This window comes from Equus przewalskii, chromosome 29, assembly GCF_037783145.1.
Source record: "Equus przewalskii isolate Varuska chromosome 29, EquPr2, whole genome shotgun sequence".
NCBI classification, from domain to species: Eukaryota; Metazoa; Chordata; class Mammalia; order Perissodactyla; family Equidae; genus Equus; species Equus przewalskii.
Window position 1 is genome coordinate 43,032,037 of NC_091859.1, and position 17,992 is coordinate 43,050,028.

Genomic DNA, 17,992 nt, shown 5'->3' on the forward strand with positions numbered 1-17,992 from the left:
GGATGGAAATTCTTGGGACACGTTTGGGTCTCTTCTGCCCTGGTGAGTGGAGTCCAGGAATATGGCTGTCGGAGGAAGGAAGGGGGTTGTCATCTCGCACACTGGCTTTCGTTGCCTGAGGATTCTGATGTGGAAGGTACGGAACATTGTCTACAACGCGTCCTGACGGGACCCTTTCAGGAGCTCCCTCCGCTACTTCCTAAGAGATGAAATGCCGGTTGTTGGGCTGATGTGCTGACGCTGGATTCTGGCTGCTCGGCTGCATTCATTGGGGTCTGGCTGGCCGAGTTGGGGGGACTGCCTGGGGGTGGGGGCCTGTTCAGGAGGCTGCACCTACTGTGGTATGGGAGACCCTGTGGTCAGACCGGGGTGCATCACAGCCGCCAGCTCCTTTGAGGGGCAGGTGCACCTGCTGTCGAAACAGGGCTGCTGCTGAGAGCCGGTCCTCTGGAGAGGAGGGCCCAGCAGGCGCTTGTGCGGCCGGGCACCCTCGTCAGCTGTGCTGGCCATGCCGGTCGGAGCTGGAAGAGGAGGAGCAAGTGGGGCTGGAGATGCGAGCGCAGGGAGGCGGTCCCGGGAAGGGCAACGCCAGAGACAGCAGTTCAGCCCGGTTCAGAGGGCCAGGACACGAGCTCAGCCGGGGGCACCTGCAGTGCCCACAGCCCATGCTTTGCAGCCTCTGGGGGGAGGTGGGGGTGCTGGGCAGGATGGGGTCCCTGGGGACCATCTGTCACAGGAGCAGACTGCGATGCAGGGTCAGGTCGGAACGTCCCCAGGCTCTGAGAGGATTCCTGAGCACACAGGAAGTGGAGTTTTGGAACCTGTGTCGACAGATGGGGGCCGAGGGCGAGAGATTTCTGCTGGGAGCCGCCTGGGGCCGGGGCGCTAGGGCCTGTGCGTGTTAGTAGCCGCGTTGTTAATTCTGTAATACGGGGACGGCCCCAGGCTTTTCAAACCCTGAGCCATTATTTTCATAGTGTGCTTTTGGATATTATTTTTTTAAGAAGTGACATCACCCAGCGCCATAACCTGCACTTAACCTGTTGGCTCAGTTCTCTGGAATGAGCTCCTCAGTTCTCTGTGGAAGACGGGGGTGGGAACATTTCCACAAGTCAGCCCCGTAAAGCATCACAGCCACGCAGGCCGCTGGATTCTGCCGCAAAGCAGACACGTCTTGTTTTTTAATTACGCGTGTTGGAAGGTGACGTCCCGAGGCTCTCCCTGCGTGGGGACCTCCTCCTGAGCGGTTTGGGAGAACCCGGGCATCTTGCTGCCAGTGCCGCCTTCTCTGCAGAACTGCCGATAAAGTGGATGATTGCCAATCTAATCTCACCTGAAAGGCACCGGGAAGCTGGCTCTTTACAAAACGATTTGTCAAAGGGTCTGTGGAGAGGGAAGTCCTTTAGTCATAAGATTATTCTTCCAGAAGAATCTGTTGTGGAAACTGACTGTTTCATGCCTTGACTTCTTGAGGCTGGTGACGCCTGCCCTCTCCTGAGAATGCCACCACCAGCTTGTAACCGCGTCCCGCAGGTGTCACCTGGGTACTGTCACCCTCCTCCTGTTCTCCAAGCAGCGGGATGTCAGGCCGCTGTCGAGGGTCTCCCCCAAGTGCAGGATGGCCTTGTCCGCCCAGCACGGAGGGGCTCGCTCTAGGCTTGCTTCGGCAGAGGGGCCCTTTGCAGCGCAGGTCCTGGGGCGTGGGGGTGTGGGGCTGCAGGCACGGGGCGCTCAGGCTGTGTCTCTGGTTCCCCTTCTTTCTTCTGATATTTCCTTCCCGTCGTCTCTCTCTCGGCGTCACCTGTGTCTATTCATTCTCAGGCAGGCTATCCCCCGGGATGGCAGCACCTGTTGGCTCCAGGCTGACGCGGTCCCGTTGTGCCTGCTGAGTTGCAGTCTCCACTGTGCAGAGTGTGTGATTCACGGCCCCTCACAGTGGGAGAGGGGGTAATTCCCCACAGGAGTTGGGAGAAGGGCTACTGGGTGGTGAGCAAGGTGCTGTGCACACCAGGTTGCAGAGAGGCACGGTGGGCGTGGAGAAGGCAGCGATGCAAGGTGGTGTGTGTCCATGCACATACAAGTGTGTGAGCCCGTGTGCCCCAGGGCTGGGGTGTTCACAGATGGAGAGGTTCCTGTGAACCTGGGAGTCAGGGAGGGCTTCCTGGAGGAGGAAACTTCTGTGGCCCCGGAAGGGTGCCTAAGACCCAAAGTCAGGGAAGGTGGATGGAGGGCGTAGATGGGTCCGGTTGGGAAATGATGGTGTGCTTGGGAGGCGGGTGTGATGCTAAAGCTGACTGGGACTGCGAGGAGGAGGAGGAAGCGTGCACTTGAGGGGCTCCTCCTCTGGCCTGACCCCCAAGGGGTGAGGTCAAGGTGGAGAAGGAGAGAGGATGCCCTTCTGCAATGTGGGGTGTGCAGGTTTGTTGTGGCCCTGGTTTTGAGGCCTACGGTGACTGGGCCAACACCAGAGGCCATGTAGCTGCTGGTTAGGAGCAGGCTGCTGCTCCTCCCTTGCTGCGTGGCTCTCCCTGCCTCAGTTTCCTTACCTGTAAAGTGGGGGTGATGGCACTCGGCCTCTCCTAGAGGTGTGATGTCAAGTTAGCCGGCAGAGGACCCCTCAGCCCTCAGTCTGCGTGCGTGAGCCCTGCTACCCTCCGCTGACGTTCCTCTTGCACACGTGGTGGACATGGGTCAGGGCAGCGCGCAGGCCCTCAGTTGGCTTGGCGCCCCCGCCTCCTATTGGCCATACCCTCTCCAGTCCCATCACCCACGTCACTCGCCCGGGCCCCTGGGGACCCTTGGGCTTGTCCCCTTCTACCGCTCCCTTCCATCCCCTGCCCAACAGAGGTCCTGCCAGGCGTGCTGCGTGTGTGTGCGTGAGAGCCCTGAGCTGCTACCCCTGGGTGCCGGGTGCTGGGCGCACGGGTCGGTGAGGTTCGGGGGTGTGGTGGAGACAGGCCAGTCCTGCTCTCCACCTGCTGTCCACCTGCTGCATGCCCAAGGCCAGCTCTGTGCCCTCACCTGGCGTCTCAGGGCGTGCATGTGGACACAGCTCCCCACTGGGGCGTAGCTACAGCTGCCCGAGGCCTGGGCCGGGGTCAAGGGGAGCCGTAGGCTGACTGGGGTGCCCTCAGGGCACAGTGTCCAAGCCTGTCCCTGCACCCCTTCCCCAAATCACGGGGGTAGCCGGCGGCTCTCAGACTCTCTGGTTTCGGAACCCCCTTTATAGTTGTGAGTTACTGAGGTCACCAGAGAGGTTTATGTGGGTTGTATCTGTCCATCTTTACTGTGTTAGAAAGTAAAACAAAGAAATTTAAAGGTATTTATTAACTTAGCAAAAACTATAAACCGATTACATGTTAACATAAATGGCATATTTATATCTGAAAATATCATTATCACCCCCCAGAAGGAAATTAGTGAAGGGGCGCTGGTGGTTTTGCCAGCCTCGATGGGTCTGATTTAATTGGAGACAGCTGGGTTCTCGGCTTCTGTGTGGCTCTGCCGCCACGTCCTGCCCTGGGGCCACCCAGGAGCAGGGCTGGGAAAGCACAGCACGGCTCAGGGTTGCAGTTACGTCGTTGTGGCCTCCTGGGTCCCCTGAACGGGTTCTGGGGACCCCAAGGGTTCTGGACCGCACTCAGAGAACCGCTGGTTTACCGTCAGGAGAGATTTCCCTGCACTAGTGAATGAAGGTTCTCATTCTCATTTTTCTGTTTTATTAAAACCTTCTTGTTTCTTTTATTTTAAAAATTTAATTTTAAAACTTTGCTGTGGAATAGTCTACACATTGAGGATTCAATATTCAAAACGGGTTGAAGCTTATGCTGGCCCCCTCCACAGAGATATGATATGAACAGACTGGTGGTTACCAGAAAGGAAGGGGGCGGGGGGAGGGTGAAAGAGTAAAGGTCACATGAGTATGGTGACAGATGGCAACTAGACTATTGGTGGTGAGCACGATGCAGTCCGTCTATACAGAAGTTGAAATATAATGATGTACACTTGAAACTCATATGTTATAAATCAATGTGACCTCAATAAAAAAAGGGTGTTCGGGGCCCTCCCCGAGGCCTGGTGGTTAAGTTTGGCATGCTCTGTTTCAGTGGCCTGGGTTCATGGGTTTGGATCCTGGGCGTGGGCCGTGTACACCACTCCTCAGCCGTGTTCTGGCGGCATCCCACATACAAAATAGAGGAAGACTGGCACAGATGTTAGCTCAGGGCTAATCTTCTTCAAGCAAAAAAAGAGGAAGATTGGCAGCAGATGGTAGCTCAGGACGAATCTTCCTCAGCAAAAAAAAAAGGGGGGGTGTTGAAGCTTATGAGGGCCTCCTCCTTTCCCCTCCCTCCTGTCTTTCTGGTATGCAAATAGCAGCTCACATTGGTGTGGGCCTTGCTCCTGGCAGGTAGCAGTGTGCAGTGACAGCGAGCTCTCTGGCAGGACGTGGGGGTCTTCACTCCCTGTTCAGGTTGTAGGGTCTGCCTTATGTGGCTCTCCCCATGGGTGGACATGACAGTGCATCCAGCCCTTTTTTGCTGTCACAAAAACAACACTGGGATGAGACGGCCTTGCCTGTCCGTGATTTTGCAAGTGTGAGAGGGGGAGATTCCTGGAAAGGAAATCGTCGTTTTACTGGATGTTGCAAGGTTGCCCTCCGCTCCGTTCTCCAAGTAGGGGGACCTCTTCTCCCTGTGCTCACACCCACAAACTGTCTGCCAGTCTGTCAGGGCAAATGGTTTCTGTGTCCTTTTAATTTGTATTTTTCTCTTTATAAGTGAAAGTGAATCATATTTTTATGTGTTTAAGAACTGTTTTTCTTTTTCTGTGAACTGTCTTTTCTATTTTGCCCATTTTTCTACTGAGCTGTTTATCGCTGTTGGACAAATTAATTCTCTTTAATGTATGTTGCAAGTATTTTTTCTTAGGTTGTCATTTATCTTTGACTGCGTACGGAGGTTTTCCAGAAACTCTTGTTTTTGAGGAAGCTTAGCCCTGAGCTAACTACTGCCAATTCTCCTCTTTTTGCTGAGGAAGACTGGCCCTGAGCTAACATCCATGCCCATCTTCCTCTGCTTTATACATGGGACGCCTACCACAGCCTGGCGTGCCAAGCAGTGCCATGTCCACACCCGGGATCCGAACCGGCAAACCCTGGGCTTCCGAGAAGCGGAACGTGCGCACTTAACTGCTGTGCCACTGGGCCGTAACCTGCCTTCTCTTGGATTGTGTGTCATGTCTTGCTTGGAAGGCCCTATCCAGCCCCCAGGCTCTGAACACCCATGGCCCCCTGCGCTGCTTTGTTGCTTTCCTTATTTCACATTCAAATCTCTGGTCCATTTTGAATTTATTTTGGGAAGGTGTGAGGTGAGGCTCCATCATTTTCTTTTCCTCATAGCTACCTGATATCCCCACCTCATTTGTTGAATAATGTGCCCCTCCCTCTCCGATTTAAAATGCCAGTTTGAGGGGCCGGCCCTCTGGCCTAGTGGTTAAGTTCACATGCTCCGCTTCGGCAGCCCAGGTTCGGTTCCCTGGAGCAGACCTACACCAGTCGGCAGCAGCTGTACTGTGGCAGTGACCCACGTATAAGACAGAGGAAGAATGGCACAGATGTCGGCTCAGGAAGAATCTTTGACTCAGCAAAAAAAAAAAAAAAAAAGCCAATTTGATCCCAGTTGGCTCTGGATCTATTTCTGTACATTCTGGTTTGTTCTCTGGCTCTGCCGTCTGCTCATACACTAGCATCACGCTTGCGAAATGACTGTGGCTGCATCATGTTTGTTTATGTGACGGGGCTGCTCTCCCTCGATCACTCTTACTTTTCAGAATTTTCCCGGCTATTCAGCTTATTCGTTTTTCCTTATAAATCTTAGACTCAGCTTGTCTTACTCCCTCGAAAGGCTTTTTTTAAGGGGAATCACATTAGATTTATAGATTACTTTAGAGAGGATTGTGGACATTGTCCTTGCTCCTCTTTCTCTGTCTGTCTGCATATATATAGTAAAATAGACACAGCATAATGTGTATAAATAATATACACATAAATATGTGGCAGAATATACGTATCATAAAACTTACCATTTAGCCATTTTTAAGTGCACAGTTCCGTGGCATTGACCACACTCACATTGTTGTGCGACCATCGCCACCACGCATCTCCGGAAGTTTGTCACCTTCCCAGCTGAAACTCTGTCCCCCTTCAACACTAACGCCTCCTTCCCCTCCCCCAGCCCCTGGCGCCCGCCGTGCTCCTTTCTATCTATGAATTTGACTCCTCTAGGGCCCTCATGCGAGTGGAAGCCTCCAGGATTTGACCTTTCCTGTGTGGCTTATTTCACTCAGTGTGACGTCCTGAAGATTCATCCACGTAGTATCATCTTGCAGAATTTCCTTCCTTTTTTTTTTTCTTTTTTTTAAAGATTGGCCCTGAGCTAACATCTGTTACCCATGTTTTTTTTTTTTCCTTCTTCTCCCTAAAGCTCCCCAGTACGTAGTTTTATGTTTTAGTTGTGGTCCTTCTAGTCCTGCTGTGTGGGATATCGCCTCAGCATGGCCTGATGAGTGGGGCTAGGTCGGTGCCCAGGATCTGACCCAACAAACCCCAGCTCGCTGAAGCGGAGTGTGCGGGCTTAACCACTTGGCCACAGGGCCAGCCCCTCCTTCCTTTTTAGGGCTGTATAATATTCCATCGTCTGGGTAGACCACATTTTGCTTAGCCGTTCATCTCTGGATAGACACTTGGGCTTTTGGATGTGTACCCAGAGGTAGGATTCCTAGGGTAATCCTGCTTGATCTTTTGGGGACTCGCCATGCTGTTGTCCACGGCCCCCGCGGCTGTGGTTTGCGCTCCCTGGCCGTGGGTGCTGGAAGTCAGGCCCAAGCGTTTGCTTGAGAATACAGTGAATCTGCAGCTGTGCTCCTGGCCGAGCCGGACCTCTGAGCCTGGCTCCCCTGGACCCCAGGCAGGCCCGAGAGCTGGTCTTGGTGGGTGGGCGGGGCCGCCTCATAACGGCATGACTTCCCTCTCTGACCCTCAGTTTCCTCCTGTCTTTAAAAAGAGGGGGGCACCCTAACAATAGCAGCGCATATTTATCCCGTCCTCACTAGATGCCAGGCGTGGAGGAGCCAGGCCTCACGCCCCCCTGGGCTGGTGTGTAAGGATTCGGGGAGGCAGGCGTGGAAGCCTTGGCACGCACTGCTTCTCGCTGAAGCTCGAGCTCGGCTCTTAGTCATGTTGCTGCGGGTTGGGGAGGATTATCCTGGGCGCTCCCTGCCCTGCTCCTCCCATCGTGTGATCTGCCTGCTCGGGTCAGGCTGCCCTCCCTCCCTCCCCAGCCTGGCAGCGCCCCACGCAGTGACCCGGGGTAGGACCCCAGCACCTCGCCACAGCCTCATCTGCTCTCGCCCCGCCCCCCCCATTTCCTTCTGGTTTGTTCTGGGGTCAGGAGACTGTCCGTGCTACTTGCTTTTCCTGGAGTCCTTCCTCTGCAGCCCCTGGGCCGGCTCCTTGCTGCCGTCAGCCCACAGTGTAGCCATCACTTCCTCCAGGCAGCTTTCCTGGCTTCCGCTGTCTGTCCCCCACTTACTGAGGCGCATTCTCCTCCCCCGGGGTTAGGGCAGCACCTCCTGCTCCAGGGGGCAGCTCGGCGCTCTGCCTCCTGGCACCGGACGCACCTGGCACTAGTAAGTGCTCATTAAACACCCCTGACCGCCTGGTGCCCCAGCATGCGTGAGGCTTTCCCTGCCCCCTCGCTCTTCTCTGTCCCTAATCCTGCTAGACAGTGGCTGCGCCCGTGACGGTCCCGAGCCCCAGGGCGTGCGCTATGGAGCGCTGACACATGCTCAGTCCGGCCAGCCAGGACACACTTGTGTAACACGGAACCGTCCACCCACTGGAGCTGGGCAGTTACGTTACGTGGGCGGCCGGGGTAGGGAGGACTTTGAGGTTTGGGGTTTTGTTTTAGTCTGTTTTCTTTTTCATTGGACATCAGTTTCGCAGCAGAGGCATAAGTCAGGGCTGCTGGGCAGCCAGCCAGGCCCCTGCTGACCATCCTGCCCTGGGCTGCGTCCCTCTCTCGGCCAGCTGAGCAGGAAGCGTGGGTCCCACTGGCTCCTTGCTGGGTGTCGTGTGGCATGCCGCACTGGGCAGCCCCGAGTCGGGCCTGTAAATATCCTGGGCATCATCTGTGGGTGAGAGTCCTGGTGGGCCTGGCGGAGGGCGCCATGGCCTCAGCTGGGCCAAGTTAAAAAAATTAGAAATTGCCGGAAGGACAGGTTTGGTGCCCACAAAGGCCCTTTTCACCTGAGTGGCTTCTGGAGGCCACGTGGGTTTACTTTGGTGCGAAATTTACGCAGGCACCAGGACTCTCGTTAAAATGCTAAAACGTGCCGCACTCACCCATTCGTCCTCTGCCAGGCTGCCTGCTGGACTGGGGACACCGAGGTGGAGGACTGCGTTGGATCCAGGTTGCTGAGCAGGAGCGCTCCGGAGACATGGTGGGGGGAGCAGTGCACAGTCCTGCAGGATGGATTGGGGTGTTCCAGGCAGGAGACGAGGCTCCAGGCTGGCCCCTGGTTTCGTGAGGTCTTTTTCTCTGTGCCGTTTGTCACTGAGAAGCAAGAGGCACTGCCCTGTGACCTGAAGGCGGTCATGCTGCTGTTAGTGTGGACAGTGGCCCCCAGGGATGGGCAGTGTCTTCCCCCGGCAGCTCTTCAGAGCTGGCTGTCCTTCCAGCCAGCGCTTCTGCCTCCAGTGGGCTGGGGCTGGCAGGGGGAAGCCCCTGGCATATGGCCCACTGAGATCCTTCTGGCCTCTGGGAGCCTGGAGACTGCCCAGGCTGCCCTGGCTGCCGTGGATGGCACCTGGCCCCTATTCCTTTCCTTGAAAAGACTGGATGGTGGCGAGGCCCACGCATGAGTGTGTGATGCTCGGGCCACTGTAGTGGGCCCCGGGCAACTCGGTGAGGGCCCAGGTTCCTCTGGCCTGCCTGGTTCCCTGGTAGTGGGCCAGCAAGGCCTGGGACCTCTTTGAGAGTTCTTGTTCTGCCAGGCATTCGTCACTTTAGGATGAGGGACGGTGGACCGTGGCCCCCAGGTCAAACCCAGGCACAGATTTTGTAAACACGGAATGTTTTGTTGGCCTGCAGCCACACCCGTTTCTCGCTCCAGCAGCCTTGAGAGATTATGGCAGTGGCCACGGCCGAGCCCAGAATGTTGACAGCCTGCCTTTGCAGAACAAACGGGTTTGCCGGCCCTGTGCAGCGGCCGCTCCCTTCGCTCAGGCAGTCGCACGCAGCGTTTTAATGCTGACGCACATTTGGAGAACAGCCTCTTTTCAAACAGCTGTGAGCGGGCGCCCCTTTCTGCTTCCAGGAACTCGGGCCAGGGCGATGGCAGGAAGTCGAGGAATACCGGGAATCTGGAAGGTGTTTCCTACCAGCTGTCTCATTGGCTGGGTCTTCCCAAGTCCTGGTTGCTAAGAGTGATGGAGAGAGTTGAGAAAAGAATAACTTCCAGTAGAAATGAATTCTTGTGTGTGTTTCCCATTGGTTAGTGTATTTGCTTATACAACACTGAAGTTTTTGTCTACCTGGTCCTGAGCTTTAGGTTTTCCTGCTAGCTTTGTTTTGTTTAAATAAACATCTGTACAGCCACTCTGCCAGACTCCTCACCCAGTCTCCTAGGCAGAGGGCCTGTGAGCTGTCATACAGTGAGATGGATGTATTAACAGAGGCATGTGCTGGGGGGTGGACAGGGAGGCTGGGGCTCTCTGGGGTTGGGGCAGGCACAGGCTCTAGAGTCCAGCGAGGTTGGTTTGTGTTCCTGCTGTGTCACTTCTCTCATACCCTGTCCCCCTGCCACTGGCACCCAGTCAGGTTGGGGAGAGGTGACCCCACCCCTGATGCTTAGGTGCGACATTCCTTAGGCACGCCCCCCCGCTTCCTGCCTGGCCCCCCTGGAACGTGGCTGTCTGGGTCCTGCTTCCCAGGGCTGTCTTTGGCCCCTTTGGTCCTCTCAGGGACTCTCATTTTACACTTTGACCTCTGCCCCCGAGCCATGCCAGGGAAGGAGGGGTGTGAGTGGTGCATGGGGCACTGACTGAGCCCTCCTCCCTGCGTGGCTGCCACAGCTTGACACGGGGCATCGGGACAGTGGTGTATTGCAGCCAGCTCACACTGGCTTGCGGGAGCCAATTGGTAAGTGTTCAGGAATTTTGCGAGCTGGCTGTTAATAAAAATGAAGTTATATAAACTTAAAATTAGATAAATTGTATTGAAAACAAAGGTGTTAAATACTTGAAATTGCTCGTTTCTGAATTATTTCCCTGAATTTCATTGCTGGGTATGATCCAGAGGTGATTTGCTGCATCTGGATGGTAGGAATCCTGTGTGACAGTGGCTGCGAGTGTCCCTTCCCCATGCGCCCTCACTCCCCGACGTCACTTTGGTGGCTTGAAAATGGCTGCGGTCGAGTAGTGACGCCGCGGAAATGGGTAAATGCTACAGATCAGGGCTTCATTCTCGTTTTGTTGATTATCTAGACTTAAGAAAGGGATGGAGAAAATGCTGATATGCAGACGAAAGTTAAGCGCCTGTGACATCTGTAGCCATTCACTACGAGTGGCACAGAAAAACTGGGGAGATACTCTTCTTCTATAGAAAATGGTCAGATCCTTCAGCCAGGAAGCTTCTTGTGTTCTAGACGGACATGGTTCTGATCCGAGCCTTCCGTTTCCACCTTTGTTGTGTTTTGTTAATGTGAACAGAAACATCAACCCGCATCCATGTCGGTACCATGCTGTTCCTCAGTTGCAATCATGGTTGACTCTGGAGAGAGGGGTTCAGCACAAATGAGTGAAAGCATTCTGGGAGGGTCAGTTGCCCATATAGAGTTTACACTGAAGAGTGTTGCACGTTTTATCATTTGTAAGTGTGTGCTGCGCATCTTTATATCAGTGAAGTTGATAATAACTGTCTGACATACGTCCATGCAGAAGGGGTCCCCAGGGGTTTGGCCCCTGGGCCTTCGAGAGCTCTCTAGGCTGTGGGTGTGATTCCAGTCCGCAGAGGAGGGGCTGGTGGCTCAAACTGGACCCTCCCAGCTCTCTGCTGTTGTCCCTGCCTCACTATCCTGGGCCACCCTGGCCATCGACTGGATCACTGGCTGGCGTTAGCTCTCTGGGGTCTGCCCTCTGTCCTCCCGGCCCCATTGGGCAGTTTTCTTGTTACAGTGCAGAGAAACTCAGCTCATTGATGAGGGGGTTTGGGCCTGACTTTTGTAGGAACGAAAGCCCCTGGAGATGCTTCCCCAAGGGAGGAAATTCAGGCCTCCTGGAGAAGCTCCCCAGGTTGTGGAAGGCTTGGAGTTAAGTTTCCCTTAAGTGCTCGTGGATTTAGGGACTGTATGCTCCCGCAGGGCTCGAGGGCAAAGTCTGTGGACGGCCCTTTGCTTTAAGGTCTCTGCCAGAGGAAACTTTACACAGCTGTGGCCGGCGACCCCCAGCAGGCTTGGGGCCCTGGCTTTGCCGGCACTCGGAGCCCTGTCGTCACAACCTGCCTTTGGGCCTCATTCCTTCATTTGCTGGAAGAGGGTCTGTGACACCCAGCCAGTGCCAGCCCTGCAGAGGTGCCTGCAGCCTGAACATCACCTAGCGAGCTGAGCCTGCCCCTGCCCTCAGGGGTGTGTTCTAACGGGGTGGGGCTGGCGGCACCGATCCTAAACCAGGGAGTTCGCCGGAAGTTCCAGGACTCCAAACCAAGCCAGATGATGAAATTTAAGGGGGGAGGAGGAGCCGGGATGGGAGCCATCCCCGAACCGGAAGTGCTGGGCCCCACGATCATAACAAATGTGGTGGCCAGAGGACCTCTGGGACTCGGCAGGGCTGGAGCCCAGTGTCGGGGAGGCAGGGGAGGCCCTGGAGGGGTCTCAGCGGGATGTAACAGGGTCTGGTTTCCTGCCACGTGGAGAAGAAGGGGCTCCGTGAGGCGCTGTGGCAGCCTGGGCTGGGCAGGCAGGAGGGTGGGGTGGGGGCGGGGAAGCACAGGTGTGGGGCCAGGTTGGAGGCAGGTGACTGTGCTGGCTCTAGGCGGCTGTGGAGTGAGGAATCGTGACTGAGGGCTCCTCCGAGGGCTGTGGCTTGAGCAGCTGGTGGACACAGACGCCATCGAGCGGGAGGAGGTGCTCAGACTCCTGCTGTGTGCACAGCTGGGCAGAGTTGAGCTCCCAGGGAGACGTCTAGCAGGCAGTGGACAAGCCCGAGCAGAGCTCTTGAGGAGGCAGCGCCAATCTGGGTTGAGAGTCATCAGAACAGCCGGAAATGGATGCCAGGAGCATTTGGGGCCCCCGCTTACGGTGCCCAGCCCGGCAGAACCAATACGTGAATCCAGGGTGACGGAGGTGGCTCCTGGACAAGCCTCCAGTTTGGGGAAACCTGTGGGTCATCAGGTGTGAGCCAACATCCCGGGCCTGGCATGGGGCGGGGGGACAAGGTCAGCAGTCACACGTGCCTTCTGGGTTTCAGGTATCCAGACTGCTCCCAGAGTCTCCTTGGCTGGGGGTGAGCTGTGTGTGCGTTGAGGTCCTGGCTTGCAGGGGTGTAGGCCCTTAGGGTGTTGATTAGGACTGGCCCTTGGTCAATGCATCCTCTCTGGCCCTCCTGTTCCCCTACAAAGCCTTGGAATCCACAGCTGCCATCTCAGGCCACTCCAACCATGGGGTTTGGGGCCGTCTTCCCAGAGGACAGAGACCTGGCAGAGGGCCGTGTGGTCAACTGGGACCGGCGTGGGGTGGGGTGGAGGGAAGTACTGAGTTCTCGCTCCACATCTGTGACTCCTTAGAAATATGGTTTAGGATGAGGGTTGCTTCCTGTGGGAAAATGGACATTGTTTATCCTGGGGTCAGCGGGAGACCCACCAGATAACCAGGAGATGAGGCCAGGCCCCGGCTGAGCAGGTTGTCCCAATGCAGACGGGAACTCAGCCAGGGAGTGGCGTCCGCTGTGTGTCGAGGGAGAGTGGCTGGGACGTGGCGAGTGTCAGAGACAGGAACCACTTTTTAAAAAAAATCTTGGGCTGGGAAGGGAAATAAAGTCCTTTGTGGTTTCCAAGTTCAGTGTTCCCTAGACACTGCTGCCTTTGTGTGTCCAAAAGCCATTCACTGGGTTTCCAGAGCAGCATGCTTTGTGTCCCAGGGCCAGCGCTGCTGGACTCAGTCCTGCATGCAGAGGGCGCGGAGCCTGGTGGGTGCTGCCCCAGGCCACGGCACCAGGGTGCCCTCGTGCCGTGCTGGTTCCTGTCTCGCCTGCTCTCTGCAGCGGATGGTTACAGGACCTCACAGGACACCCTGGCTCTGAGCAGGGGTCTGGAACAGCCACAGCCAGGGAGCATTTCCCAGCACATCTGCGTCCACGTGGAGGTACAGAGAGGGTGTCCCACTCAGAGCGGCTGCTCCACCTTGAGGCTGGACTGTGGGTGCACGTGGAGGGGCTGGTTCTGGGGAGGGCATCTGAGGAGGAGGTGGGCTTCCTCCCCATGGGCCGTGGGGATGAAGGGTGGGCATGCAGGGAGTGGGGGGCTGGCTGGATAGAGGGAAGGCTAGATGGGGGCTGGGGTTGGGGGACACATGGTAGCAGCAACCAAACGGAAGGTGCAGATAAGACCCGTCGAGACGGCATCCGCTCGACGTTGGCTTTGTGAGGAAGCTTCGCTCTGCGTCACACTTGGTGTCTGAGGTCTGGCCCTCCTCTCTCTGTCCATGGACAGCTGTCCCTGTTGGTCCCACATCTCCATCTGAAAGTTGGGGGCTGTACTGGGTTGAACCGTGTACTTCCCAAATTCGTGTCCACCTGAACCTGGGAATGTAACCCTACTTCGAAATAAGGACTTTCCAGATGTGATTGAGATGAGGTTGGACTGGGGTGGGTGGGGGCCACGCCTCAGCCCAGTGCAGGGCTACGACGTAGAGGGCTTCCCTCACAGCCTGGACCCGTCCCCGGTGGGGTGGTCAGGATGGTGTGGTGTCTGGTCCTGATCTGACAGCAGCATGAACCATGCATCCTTTGAGAGCCCATGGAGTCCGGGGGCGCAGGCGGTGGGGATGAGAGTGGGCCCCCTGGGAGCCCCTCGCGCAGTGGGCTGTGTGTTTGGACACCCTCGCTGCAGGCGGATGTGAATAGCTGCACAGGAGGAGCCGGGGTTGGGGTGAGCCGGCGGCTGGAAGATTGGGCCTCATTGGGAATGGAGTGCATGTGGGCCCAGTGCTGGGCGCTGTGGCCGGGGCGTGACTTGCATTCTGATAGTGGTGGACTGGACACTCGGCGCTTTGTCCCCTTTCCCCGTGCAGCCACCTCATTTGCTTGCTGGAGCTTAATTGGGAAGAAAGGCGGCCCCAGACATGTGAGAATCCAGACGGCGAGAACCACCTAACCAGAGCCTTGTGGGGAGCGAAGAGCCGGCTGCGCGAGGCCCGTGCTTGACTGCTTTCCTCCGGTGGAGGCCGCCCCGGTGTCTTCTGCTCCAGGGTCACATGTCTCAGGGCCGGTTGGCCCGTCCCCTCCATCTCGCTTTGTCTGATGCTAGGTGACGAGGAATCCCTCGGGTGTTTTTGAAAATGAGAGGAATAGGTTTCACGTTACTGCATTTCACCTACTTAGTTTATTCCTGTTTATTTTTTAGTTCAAAAAGCAGTAGGACAGCGTTATAGGACACCTGGAGAAAGAAGTCTTACAAACCGCCCGCAAGCCTGCAGGCTTGGCGAAGGGCCTGTGTGCCCTCTGTTCTGTTTAGACACTTGTGGACTGAAACACTGACCTCAGGGCAGCAGCGTTTTGTAATTGCCTTTGTCACTCACAGGGATGGCGTCCCCGGTGAGTCCAGCGCGATGTCCTCAGGCCCCCTGTCCTGCCCTCTTTCAGGGGCGGCCGGGCGATTCCTGGTGCTGCTGTGGGAGCAGCACGTTCTCCACCTGTCGAATTTGCTCCAGGATGTATCTCAGGAGGCGGGGGCGCTGGCCGAGAGGGCGTCTGTGTTTTGGGTCCTGCTGCCTTCCGCCGCATCGGCCAGCTTGCGTCCTTTTCAGTGAAGCGGGAGGTTTTTGCACAACTGCTGGGTAAATTTCCTCTGTCTGGAGTCCCTCGCTCCAGGAGTTTGCTTGTCTGTCCCTAGGTCCTGTAAGTTTTACGGATTTATTTAAGCCTTCTTATAACAAAGATATTAATCCTTCATATACCACATTTGTACACGTGTCTCCTGTTTCATTTTTTAACAAACAGAACTTTGTCCAGTGACTGTCAGACTGTTTTTCACTTTGTGGTTGTTTGTTCAGTCTCGTAACGTAGACAGTTACCGTCTCTCTAGGTTCTTGATAAGCACGAAGGTCTCTTTCCTTTTGCTTTTGTACTTTTTTTTTTTCAAGATTTTCTTTTTCTTTTTTTCCCTCCCCAAAGCCTCCTGGTACATAGCCGTATATTTTTAGTTGTGGATCCTTCTAGTTGTGGCATGTGGGATGCCGCCTCAGCATGGCCTGACGAGTGGTGCCATGTCCGCGCCCAGGATCTGAACCAGCAAAATCCTGGGCCACTGAAGTGGAGCGCGAGAACTTAACCACTCGGCCACGGGGCCGGCCCCATGCTTTATACTTTTTAAAGTTTATTCACCTTTTTGTCCGCCTGGAGTTCACAGCTCCCACACACAGATATTTTTCCAGAGGGCCGCGTCCCCCCCCGCCCCCGCCGCCACCACAGCCTGTGCTCTCCTGGGCTGTCTGGGTTCCAGGCGGCATTGGGCTTTGGTTTTCCTGTGGTTTTTGCACCAAGGCCACACTGGGCCACCTTGCAGTGTTGCAGGCGAGCTTGGAGAAGCGCCTGTTCCTGGAGCACCCACAGCCCCTCGCTGATGCGCTGCATGCCTCAACTGTCCTCTAGACCAGAGTGAGTTCTGGTACCTTCTGACCAGGGTCTTGGGAGCCCCCCTGTTAGCACGTCTTGCTGTGAGCAGGGATGCTAAGGGGAGCAGAGGGCCCTCAGAGGGCGGGGCAGGCACATCAGGGCTGCAGTCAGCCACATCCCGGGCTGTGATTTGATGGTCCTCCACGCCTGCACGGTCTAAAACAGGAAGTGCTTCTCCCTGCCTCTGTGGTTCTCCGTGAAACATCCCAGCTGGGGTGGTCAGGGCCCAGTGGATGGATTCCATCCTGCTCTCCCCGCTTCCTGCCACCTTTGCGTGGCAGTAATCCTCTTGTTTACTGGGTCCAGGCCGAGTGTCAGGCACGTGATGTGTGTCATCTGGAATTCTCAGGATGCTTTGGCCTCACTGGTACTCTTGGCATTCCAGAGGTGGAAGCAGAGGCCCAGAAACGTGGTAAATGGCAGACCAGGCTTGAGCCCAGGTGTATCCAGAGTCCCCACCCCCCTGCAGGCACCGGGGCCTCTTGTAGAAGCCAGGGGCTGGGGTTTGTGGGAGGTCCCTGACTCGCAGCCCTGCCCCAAGGAGCTGTGTGACCTGGTCTGGGGATGGGCCTGAGGTGGCTTCCCAGTGAGGTTGGCTGGATACGCAGAAGGGCTGCTCACACCCTACCCCCTGGGGCTTTGGGCTGTCGCCTTGGCTAAGTTGGGGCAGAGAAGTGGGGAGAGGGTGCCTCACAGCACGTCCGTCCCTCATGTGGACACATGTTTGAACTTACCTATGTCCTGCCTGTGAGCACATGGCCGCTCCTCTCAGTGTGACCCCACACCAGGCCTTTGCTGCGATCGCTCCAGGCTGGAGGAGGATAGGCGGGCAGCCTGCAGCGCCTGCGGTCTGGGGCTGTGCCGGGAGAGCGGGCGGCTGACCTCCAGGCTCCTGACCAGCCCGTGTGTGCGAAGGCCTCTTGGAGGAGGTGAGGCCTGAGCCGTGTCTTGAAGCCCAGCCGGGGCCGCCGGGCTGGCAGGAGGGTATTTGAGGCAGACGGGGTAGCCTGGGCCGTGTCCTGGGAGCGGGGGCCAGGTGGAGCGAGGGGACACAAGGCCAGGGCCCACTGGGTCCACAGGGAATCCACCGAGACACCCAAATGCCAAGTGTTCTGGCCGTTTCTGGGCGATGGCTCCTGTTCTGGGCGGTGCGCATAGCTGCAGCTTTGACCACATTCTTGATGGTTTATTAGGGGAGCTTTGAGGAGCGGTCAGCCCTCCTCCCCTGTTTGTTGCCATGTTCCTCCCCTTCTTTCCCCGGGGTCTCCGGCTGCCCTGGTGCACTAGGCTGGCCCTGTCTTTATGGCCGGGAAGGTCCTGCTGAGAGGTTTGGCTTCCTTCTGCCCCATGGGGGGCACGTGGGGCTGGCTTTGGTGGTGGCAGTGGCAGAAGCTTGGCCCTGGGCCTAGCTGGGAAGGGGTGCAAGAAGAGGGGCCCAGCCTGGTGGGTGCAAGATGGGGGCCTGGGGGCCCTGGATGCTCCTTGGAAAGCTGAACCAGCCTCTCCCCAGGGGCAGGGCTTGGTCACAGCCCAGGGCTCGGGACGTGGAGGACCGTGCTCTTGAGGTTGGTGGAAGCACCATGCAGGGCGGGTGGCCAGTGGGCAAGTGACCAAGTGACAGTGCCTCCCCTTTCTTCTCTTGCAGGGACCCCGACCGTCATGTTAAGGTAAAGCAGAGGGGCTCAGTGCTGAACATGCTAAGGAGGCTGGACAAAATCAGGTTCAGAGGTCACAAGAGAGATGACTTCCTCGATCTAGCAGAATCTCCAAACGCCTCGGACACTGAAGGTGGAGATGAAATACCCCTGAAGATGCCTCGGACCTCGCCCCGGGACGGCGAGGAGCTGCGGGACCCTGTGAGTGCGCGGGCGGCCTCCTGGGGCCAGGGATGCCCTCCTCCCCCTGCCTGCGCTCGGACCCTGGGTCCCCCAGTGCAGGGCTGGGGCTGTCCCCCATCCTCAGGCGGCCAAGCTGAGCGGGACTTGGCTAGACCATGACCTGCCTGAGCTGGTCAGAGATAAACAGGGCTCGCCTCCCCCTTTGTCC

General features: G+C 56.7%; 1 protein-coding gene across 8 annotated transcripts in view; it reads left to right on the top strand.

The window, feature by feature from the left end:
* GRAMD4 (GRAM domain containing 4) overlaps positions 1-17,992 on the top strand; it is an 83,594-nt gene that overhangs the window by 18,947 nt on the left and 46,655 nt on the right. For 5 of the 8 annotated variants that reach the window (XM_070599903.1, XM_070599897.1, XM_070599902.1 and 2 more), the window contains exon 2: positions 17,592-17,802. In XM_070599903.1, coding sequence (XP_070456004.1) covers positions 17,592-17,802 — 211 coding nt within the window. Of the gene's footprint in view, positions 1-13,211; positions 13,417-15,841; positions 15,929-17,591; positions 17,803-17,992 lie in introns of those variants that run through there. The other 3 variants (XM_070599901.1, XM_070599900.1, XM_070599896.1) reach the window with 3 other exon arrangements.